The sequence below is a fragment of the Bactrocera tryoni genome, unplaced genomic scaffold, assembly GCF_016617805.1.
Source record: "Bactrocera tryoni isolate S06 unplaced genomic scaffold, CSIRO_BtryS06_freeze2 scaffold_613, whole genome shotgun sequence".
Classification (NCBI taxonomy): Eukaryota; Metazoa; Arthropoda; class Insecta; order Diptera; family Tephritidae; genus Bactrocera; species Bactrocera tryoni.
In genome coordinates this window covers 14,783-25,601 of record NW_024396285.1, presented here as the reverse complement: position 1 = coordinate 25,601, position 10,819 = coordinate 14,783, and the positions used below count along the sequence as shown (strand labels likewise).

The 10,819-nt window shown below is 34.7% G+C and overlaps 1 protein-coding gene across 1 annotated transcript; it reads right to left on the bottom strand.

The window, feature by feature from the left end:
- Positions 1-1,982: 1,982 nt before the first annotated feature.
- LOC120781330 lies at positions 1,983-2,561 on the bottom strand (the record flags this gene model as incomplete). The annotated part of the gene is made up of 3 exons (XM_040113528.1): positions 1,983-2,020; positions 2,095-2,379; positions 2,439-2,561. Coding segments are annotated over 3 exons (446 nt in total), but the record flags the coding sequence as incomplete, so codon positions are not given.
- Between the last annotated feature and the right edge of the window lie 8,258 nt (positions 2,562-10,819).

The following is a 10,819-nucleotide window of genomic DNA, read 5'->3' as shown; positions in this document are numbered from 1 at the left end:
TACAGAGTTTCATGCCTAATTATTTTTCAAAACCTGAAGGTAGGCTATAACTAGCGATCGTACAGTCTTTTTATTACGGGTTATTTCCTCAAACCATTAACCAACCTGCGCCAAAAAATATGCAACAATTCAACTCCCCATAAACGTACTTAGTTGCAGCACAATTTTCACCCAAAACTAATTTGCATAAACAATAATGTTACAAATTTCATGCCTAATTATTTTCAAACCCTAAAGGTAGGCTATAACTAGCGATCTTATAGCCTTGACAGACGGCAGCGCTAATCCGGATTAACTGCGCACTTAATCAGATCCAAATTTGTAGGTGACAGACGGCAGCTATGCGATTTTGAAACTCTCATAAACAGCTCATTGTACTTTTTATAATATTTTCAATGAAAATTGATAGAAGATAAACATTACGGTTGTTAGCCGACCAATTTTTACCAAACCATTTTTTATTACAAAAACATATCAACACATTATTTTTAAAACTGCATCATAACATAGAAGTTTTATTGATATTATATTGAGATATTGATAAACAGCTGTCAGGGTTGCTTGTATTTCATTCACAATAGATGAAAATTGGCCATTTTTAACAATGTTGCCAACGGAAATCTCACAAACTCCCTAAAATTTTGAGAGTTATTTTTGGATTCAGCAACGGAGTTAGCTGTGGTAACTCCTGAATTAATCCCGAAAATGCAATTAATCTGGTTTAACGCTGCCGTCTGTCAATGCTATTACAGTCTTCTTCTTACGGGTTATTTCTTACGGTTTTTCTATCACTTTTTTTCAGTTAGGTCCCGCAGCAAAACCCCTATCTTCTCCAAGCCTGCCGTAAGGAACTTTGTTCCAAAAAGCACAATAAATTATAAACACATTTAAATACATATGTATACTTTAGAAGCGACATGGGAACTTCCGGGAAAAGGATGTTCCATCAACGAACCCCCGCGTTTTTGAGGAAACCTTTCGCATGAGCGGGGCAACCTTTGAAATATTATGTGAATATGTCAAAGGTATTACCACACAGGATTCATGCTATAGGAAGTGCATCCCATTGCAGAGGAGGGTAGCAGTTGCCGTCTACACATTAAAATCTTCGACGGAGTATGAAACTGTTGCACGATTATTCGGTGTTTCGAAGGCAATCGTCAGCGAAATATTTCTTGTTTTTTGCCAAGAAGTGTGGCAATCATTGCGTCCCCTTTATTTGACAGAACAATTAAGGTACAGTGAAAAAGTGGATGAGTGTGTTCATGGGTTTGAGAAGCTTGGCTTTTCGCAATGGCTTGGTGCCATAACGGTTGCCACATTAAAGTTCGGCCACCTGGGAAGGATTGCACGGGCTATTACAATTATAAGGAGTGGTACTCCACAGCTTTATTTGCCCTTGTAGATTATAGGTTAGAGGTATAATGAATTTTCACTTGATGTTTTCATAAATTTCTTTTTTATCCAGATATCGCTTCCTCTACTTTAATGTTGGCTGCCCAGGTCGATGCAATGACTCAAAAATTTTTCAATGTAGGAAACTAAATACTGCATTGAAGGACCCAATCTTCACTGCAAAAAGCAAAACTATTAATGACGTGAATGTTCCTGTGGACGTTATGGGTGATTCGGTTTTCCGATTTGCCAACAATCTAATGAAGCCCTATCCATTCCAAGTACATCCTCCAGAGCATGAAAATTTTTTTATTACCAATTGTCCAAATGCCGAAGAGTGGTGGAAAATGCGTTTGGACACCTAAAGGCTCGTTTTAGGAGAATAGGGAAAGGAGTCGACAACCACATCAAAAATGTTCCTCTTATAATTAAAGCAGCCTGTACATTGCATAACTTTGTAAATTGTCATAATGATGTCATCAACCACAAATGGATAGAAGAACAAACCACTTAAGAAAGTAGTGTACGCCTGGAACAGCCCGAGCACAGGGATGCTGTAGCAGATTTTGAAGCAGAACCTGAAACAATTAGAAGAGCGATTGCGAATTCATTTTGTAAGTTTGTTCTACATTTGTAATTGTTTTTATTTTTCATTTAACAAATTAATAAGTTCTTTATAAAATTTTTTCGTATTTTCACTCATTTCTTTTAAAATATCATTCCTTTTCTCTTCCGAAAGAACCGCTTTTTCGGTTAGTTCCACCATTCTTTCTTGCACCCCTCTCATGGACTCCATTTCTTTCTCATACATATCTGAAGTTTTTTCCAAATTCTCTACTAAGCGCTCATGGGTTAATTTTCTTCTTTTTGCAGACTCCGGAGTCGTTGAAAGTCCTGCAAGCTCATCGCTTGAAATGAATTGGGATTGGCTGCTCGTCGAAGGGTAGATAGCAGCGCAACTAATGTTGTCTTCTGGTTCCACATCTTGAATAAAAATAAAATAATAAATAAAAGGGCAAACAAAAATTTTATTTTTATATTACCTATACTCTCTTGCATGAGTTCTTTGAAATTTACTGCCTTATTGCCACTGAGTATTTCTTCCAACTCCTTGTAGTGAATCCAAGAGGAAGGCGAACCACCAGTCATACCCACCGCATTCTTCTCTAATTTATAAAATAAAATACATATTATAATGCTGTGAGTATGCAGCAAAACATACTTTTTTAATTTTAAATGCACTTACTTGTATCGATTGGTAAAATTATGCACTTTTTCCTTTATTTCAGCTGCACTGTAGTTCATCTGCTTTTTTGAAAATTCCTTTTCCAAAAGCGCAAAGATATGAACATTTTTTTTTTGCGCTTCGTAATTCTTCTATACTCTCTGTCCAGTGCAATAGCAGCAATTTCTCTGCATCTACTGTCCATCTAACACGGTTTTTCCTTTTCCTAATTACAATTTAATAAAATTATTATATATGTATATGTAAGTATATTTGTATGCATAAAAAATAAAAATGTATAAATTCAAATTTATACATACTTACCTTTTTTTTAAATTCCTGCGAATTTTTTTTTTCAGTTGCTGTCAAATTTAAGCAAATATATTCACAATAGAAACTGAAGTGTCGCAATTTCGAGTATATTTCGACTGCTTTCCAATGCAACAATGCATATTTTAGTAGGTTATAAAATAACCGCGTAGATTATTCATCGAATATATCGCCGCTCAATGCAATCATTGCATTTATTGTAAATACAAAAGAATACAGGCACAATATTTGGATGTTAGGCTTTTTTATACTTTTTAAGTATTGGATGTGCTCTTTTAGCCTGTTCATTTTATCAATTCAATTTCTTTGTATTGGCCGTCTTTGCGGATTTGGATTGTAAAGCGTCTTACAATCCAATTCGTCGAACAGGCCATTCATATCAGATCCTTTTAACCAGCAGCTGGGTTGCTTTGGCACATTTTTTTAAATGCTCATCGGAGCCCAATAAATTTTGCTTCATTGCCATATCTATTGCCGCGGCGACCGAATTGCTGAATATTTGTGTAGCTCTAGACACCGACATCTTTTTCAAATTTGGGGCACATTTAAAAATTAACGTTCGCTTGGTCGATGGCAAATATTTTTCGGACTACTTTGAACGATGCCAGTCCATCTTGCGTCTCGGTGTCGTACTTCATGATCATGTTGCGCATGCAATTTTATTAGTAAATTTTCTTCAAATTGTTCAAGACTTTCTCGTCGATACCGGGGCAGACATACCGGATCGAACGCCAACGCAAAAGTGTTTTTTTGTGGGGCAATGCGAACCCCAAGTCGTCGCGTTGCCTTCTCCTTTTCGTTGTAGGAGTTTTTCGTCTTCATACAGTGGTGTTGTGGAATCCAAGACAGAATTGCTTAGCTGTCAGAATTGCAAACCAATTCTGATTTTCAATGGTGTCACAGAATCTGATTGGATTTTCGTCTTTTCGAACATACGCAAAAGCAATATTCGAATCAGCTGTTTATTAATGTGACAAAACTAGCAAATGAATACATTTGGAAGCAATCCTATTAAAGTTTTTAAAAGAAATATTTTAAGAGACAACATTTCTCGAATGAATGATTTCCCAATGTTACATATATATGGGAATTTGAAATATTGTCGAAGCTAGAAGGGAAATAGTGACCGAGCACTGGTAGATACATATGTACATACTTATATACATACATACATATGTATGTATATGAGCGCTTGGGCAGAAAGCGAAAACTTTGACGCGCGATTTCTCGGTTTTCATTCTTACGATTTTTCTTAATTGGCGGACAGGATAGAAAAAACTACACGTATGGAATTGGGGCAAAGTTTATTATCTTTGGCATTAAATTATCTTATATTTAAACAAAAAAAAGCTAAGAAAAGTTAAGTTTGAACATACATACGTAAAATTTTTTTGGTCAAAAAACACTTCTTTCTTCAAATTTTAAAATTTTTTAGAATTTAACACGTATTTTTTGAAATTTTCGAAGTTTAACTTGAACAAAGTTATTAACAAATATGAATATCTTTTGAATTTTTTGTTTCCGATAGAAATTGCGACCTGCATACTGCCCGCCGTCCGACAAATGCACATGTGAGATGCATCGGGCAACTGCTTCCCTAAGGCAGAATATCAAAGAATTCGTATCCCAAAAATTTTCGGGTGATGTTTAAATATATACAGTGGCTCACAGTGAAAATGGTGCACCTGCAACAAAACCCCTTTAACTGTAAAAAAAACCTAACAAATTAATATCGGGTGATTTTTTAAGAGCTTGATAACTTTTTTAAAAAAAAAAACGCATAAAATTTGCAAAATCTCATCGGTTCTTTATTTGAAACGTTAGATTGGTTCATGACATTTACTTTTTGAAGATAATTTCATTTAAATGTTGACCGCGGCTGCGTTTTAGGTGGTCCATTCGGAAAGTCCAATTTTGGGCAACTTTTTCGAGCATTTCGGCGGAATAGCCCGAATTTCTTCGAAATGTTATCTTCCAAAGCTGGAATAGTTGCTGGCTTATTTCTGTAGACTTTAGACTTGACGTAGCCCACAAAAAATAGTCTAAAGGCGTTAAATCGCATGATCTTGGTGGCCAACTTACGGGTCCATTTCTTGAGATGAATTGTTCTCCGAAGTTTTCCCTCAAAATGGCCATAGAATCGCGAGCTGTGTGGCATGTAGCGCCATCTTGTTGAAACCACATGTCAACCAAGATCAGCTAACAAACTTTTGTTGCCAAAAAATGGAAGAACTGAACTTGGTTGACATGTGGTTTCAACAAGATGGCGCTACATGCCACACAGCCATCGGCGATTCTATGGCCATTTTGAGGGAAAACTGGAGAACAATTCATCTCAAGAAATGGACCCGTAAGTTGGCCACCAAGATCATGATTTAACGCCTTTAGACTATTTTTTGTGGGGCTACGTCAAGTCTAAAGTCTACAGAAATAAGCCAGCAACTATTCCAGCTTTGGAAGACAACATTTCCGAAGAAATTCGGGCTATTCCGGCCGAAATGCTCGGAAAAGTTGCCCAAAATTGGACTTTCCGAATGGACTACCTAAGACGCAGCCGCGGTCAACATTTAAATGAAATTATCTTCAAAAAGTAAATGTCATGAACCAATCTAACGTTTCAAATAAAGAACCGATGAGATTTTGCAAATTTTATGCGTTTTTTTTTTAAAAAAAGTTATCAAGCTCTTAAAAAATCACCCGATACATATACCAAAAGTTCTTGTGAATTGGATCAGTTCAGTTTATTCAAATTACAAATTCAAAAAAACATTTTTTTATTTCATTAACTATATTTAAAAAAATAAGCTTTTAACAAAATAGGATAAAAATTCATGTCACAGTGAAAATGGTCCACCCTAGCAGAGCTTCGATAAATAACGGAACTTTTTCTTAATCTTATGTTATTTTGGTCTGTTTACTTCATTTACATTCTTGCGCTGAAATGAACACGTGCTTAATATATTAATAAATTTATTTAGTTTTTAAATTCAAGATGGGCCGCCAAACTACAATTGAGTTGCGAAAATTAATTATTGAACATTATAAGAATGGAAAGTCTCAAAGAGAAACTGCCAAAATTGTTAATAAAGCCCGAACAACAGTTGAAAACATCATTTGTCGGTTTAAAAATGAAAATCGGGTAATAAATAAGCCGAAAGTTAGCCCAAGAAAGTTATTCAGCGACCGTCAAGAGAGGTGGATTGTCAAACAAAGCCAGATTGATCCTCGGCTGAGTGCACCAAAACTGCGTGACATGGTAGAGAAACAATTTAAAATAAATTGTAACGCCGAGACTATTAGAAGAGTCCTTCGAAGGGATGGTAGAAATGGCAGAATTGCACGAAATAAACCCTTTGTTAGCAAGAAAAATAAAAACTTGCGATTGCAGTTTGCTCACAATTACATTGGGAAAGATTTTTCATTCTGGAAGAACGTCATTTTCACGGATGAAAGCAAATACAACATTTTTGGATCAGATGGCAGAGTGAACGTGTGGAGAAAACCAAATCAAGAGATGGATCCTAGATGTTTGCGGCCGACGGTTAAGCACGGTGGCGGTCATGTGATGGTATGGGGTGATTGTTCAGCTTCTGGTGTTGGTAAACTGCATTTTATCGAAGGGAATATGGACAAATATCAATATTTAAATATTTTGAAAAATAATCTTGTACAAAGTGCCGAAAAACTTGGTATAAAGGACACGTATCATTTCTACCAAGACAATGATCCAAAACATACGGCTGGAATCGTTAAAGAATGGCTACTATATCATTGCCCCAGAGTGTTCAAAACGCCTCCACAATCACCAGATATAAACGTAATTGAAAATCTGTGGCATAAATTGGAAACTGAAATAAGGAAACACAGTATATCGAGCAAAAATGATTTAAAAAAAGCCCTTTTGAAGTCTATTATTCGTCAAAAAGGATATCCAACAAAATATTAGTAATAAGTTTAATAGCACTTTATTTAATAGTTGCTGTAATGGACCATTTTCACTGTGACATGAATTTTTCTCTTATTTTGTTAAATTCTTATTTTTATGAAAAATGTAATTGAACTAAAAAATGTTTTGTTATATTTATAATTGAAATAAATTGAACTTATCAAATTCAGCAAAATTTTTTGTATTTACAATGATTTTTCAGATTTGCTTGCAGTTAAAAGCACTTGTTTACATGTGGACCATTTTCACTGTGAGCCACTGTAACTATAAACCCTAGAAATTTCGCTTTAATCAATTATTTTTTTCCCTCCCAAAAAAAAAATAGATTTTTTAAGCCTATAAAGCAGGCTCCTCTTTAAATATCCGCATTTTTTTTTTTTCAAAACTCAATAATTAGGACATTTCGTGTTTTATTCTTATGTTTTCTCCTATTGAAATAAAGATAAATTAACATGAATTTAAGAAACTTGCATTTCAAATCTGTGTGCGAATATCTTCTTGCTTTGTTTCTGACAGCAAAACCGATAAAACTGGTTTACGTGACACCCAAAACCGATACAAATTCTGTTTCGAATATCAAACCAATAATGTCTGAATTCATGGCACCACTGCTTTTTTTTGATCGGTTTCAATTCTGATTCCGACAACTATCAGATTCCACAACACTCCTGCTAATCATTTTTGCGAAGGTAACTGCATGGTCATTTGCATCTTCTGTTAAAATTATATTCTTCTCCAGAGCTTGACATTTTCTTGTCAATAAGAAAATTCTTCTTTTCAGCTCTTTAATGTATTTGGCTGGTTTCAAAGCATTATTTTGAAACCGCCTAGCTACTCGAGCGTAATGCTCGTGGTCGCAAACAGAGATACTCTCTTCATCGTTGCACTTCATTTCTATTTCATGAAGGCGTGAATATTTCTCAAATTCTTCGAAAGAATTTGGATTTCCAACTGAAGTATCATCAGGTTGTAAAATATCGGTTTTTTAAGCATCGTATGTTTTAAAAACTGGCGGCAAAACCCACTGCGATGACTGCTGGCTACGTTCGTCGAGTCCTAGCACAGGAAGAGCTTCATTAATGATGTGATGCGAAGATACTTCCTTTGTGTGAAAATGTTTTCCACAAATATATAAATTTTGCTAACGCTGCAACTTTTTAGTTGAGGTGCCGATTGAAATAGTTGGGTTGGAGCCTCATCTCTAAATTGCAAATAAACATATAGAAATAAATAAAAAATATGTAAAATAAAATTTAAATATATAAGTTATAAAATTTGTTCAAATATATTGAACAGACTTAACTTCGCCAATGCTGAGACAGTACAAAATATATGTACATAATTAAACACATCAAAATATATGCATGTACATATGTACATATATGCAGCATAAAAACATATAGTACATATGAGCAATTGATTACAAATGCACAATTTTATTGTAAATTAAAAACAACCCCATGTGGTGTGCCGTAAATATACATATGTATGTACATATGTTTAATCGTTGAAACCAGGAATAAGGGGATGTTAAACTTATTCCAGTGTGAGAGCGCCGCAAAATTAGCGTTTTTTATAACATTTTCCATTGTAGCTAGATCAGAAAAAAAGCTACTTTTTGGGGATTTTAAATAAAACACCCAATTCGCATTTTCCACACCACCTATGAGGTATGCAAAAGGGCGCGTTACCGAAGTTATTTTTTGGTGCTCGGTTCTCCAGTAGGCCTATATCACCTATTAAAAATTTATTTACATAAGAAAATGAAACAAAAACAAAACGATAACAATTCATATATAATAGTATAAAAAAAAATAACAAAAAAAATATCACTTCATATCACAGTATCTTAATATAATACTTAAAACTATAAAAATAAACGTATGTATATACAAATGCCAATATTTAAGCCCCAAATTCTAATTTGTAATTAAAAACTTTCTAATCCTTATCGTTCTAACCTTAGAGCCTCTTAAAGCGAATCTGCTTAAAAAATCTAATTTTAGTATAAAATATTTGGCTCATTGCAACCACTAAAAAAGGAAAATAAAAACTACAAATGTGAAACACACAAAATTTTATTCTTAAAATTGGGTAATGATAAATCTTTATTTAAAAATTTTGTCGCAAAATAAATTCTAATTCTAATAAATAGAGCAATAACTACCTTTGGCTCACAGTCTTCACAACATAAGAAGGGCCTAATATCTTTTAATTTAGTAAAAAGAATTTCTCCTAATTCTATTTTATGACAATTTCTGTCAAATTCCTCAACAAATTTTATTTCTAAATTATTAATAAATGCAACAAGTTCTTGAGGCGGCTTGACTAAGTTGCATTTATCGATCTGATTTTGGTGTATGAAGATGAATTCATCTGAAGGAATTTCATCTCCTAAATAAGGTAATGGCAAGAGGCATGTGTGCATTTTAAAAATTTTCAAATAAAGGTAGCCGCAAAAATAATTAAAAGCATTTTCCTTTAAAAAGTTAATTTCTAAACTACTATCTAAAGTAATGGATCTAACAATGGAGTGTTCGGGCCGTGGTAATCCCTGGAAATCCTGCCAAGAAAGGTCACTTAAAATGGAATCATTGCACACATTAAGAAGAACATTATGGCTATGCTCTGAAATACCTGTGGCTTCGGGTTCTAAATGCAGCTCACAGTTACCTTTTGTTACGATATTTACGTAACGTAAACCCCACGACTTCCTAAATAAACTAGAGAACATGAAAGGTGTAACTCTAGTACCTCCCCTACTTCTAATCTGACCAAAAAAATGCTCTAAGCTGTCCTGACATAGTCGTCTTGTCTTTAGGTACGGAAATCCTGAGTGTGACAGCAATCGCCACAATCGTCTTAAACTATTAATATTAATTAACCACCCCTTAATAAAATTGAAATTATTTGTTGTGTTGTTTCCTAACTCATCTACGACCCGAATTGTTTTTACAACTTTTTCTGCCTCATCTAAAAACTGATTTTGCTCTGGGGAACTTATAAAAACTTTTTTAGTGGGTACAATGGCCTCAGTGAAACTACTATTAACAAGTAAGGAAGGGCTAAGTTCGGGTGTCACCGCACATTTTATACTCTCGCATTATAAAGTAATAATCGAGATTTCATTATACGTCATTTACATATTTTTCAAATACCCTATTTTTGTAAAGTTTTATTCCGCTATCATCATTGGTTCCTAATGTACTATATATTATACAGAGAAGGCATCAGATGGAATTCAAAATAGCGTTATATTGGAAGAAGGCGTGGTTGTGAACCGATTTCACCTATATTTCGTACATGTCATCAGGGTGTTAAGAAAATATTATATACCGAATTTCATTGAAATCGGTCTAGTAGCTCCTGAGATATGGTTCTTGGTCCATAAGTGGGCGGCGCCACGCCCATTTTCAATTTTAAAAAAAAGCCTGGGTGCAGCTTCCTTCTGCAATTTCTTCCGTAAAATTTAGTGTTTCTGACGTTTTTTGTTAGTCCGTTAACGCACTTTTAGTGATTTTCAACATAACCTTTGTATGGGAGGTGGGCGTGGTTATTATCCGATTTCTTCCATTTTTGAACTGTATATGGAAATGCCTGAAGAAAACGACTCTGTAGAGCTTGGTTGACATAGCTATAGTAGTTTCCGAGATATGCGCAAAAAACTTAGTAAAGGGCGGGGCCACGCCCACTTTTCCAAAAAAATTGCGTCCAAATATGGCCCTGCCTAAAGCGATCCTTTGTGCCAAATTTCACTTTATTATCTTTATTTATGGCTTAGTTAAGACACTTTATAGGTTTTCGGTTTCCGCCATTTTGTGGGCGTGGCAGTGGGCCGATTTTGCCCATCTTCGAACTTAACCTTCTTATGGAGCCAAGGAATACGTGTAGCAAGTTTCATCATGATATCTCAATTTTACTCA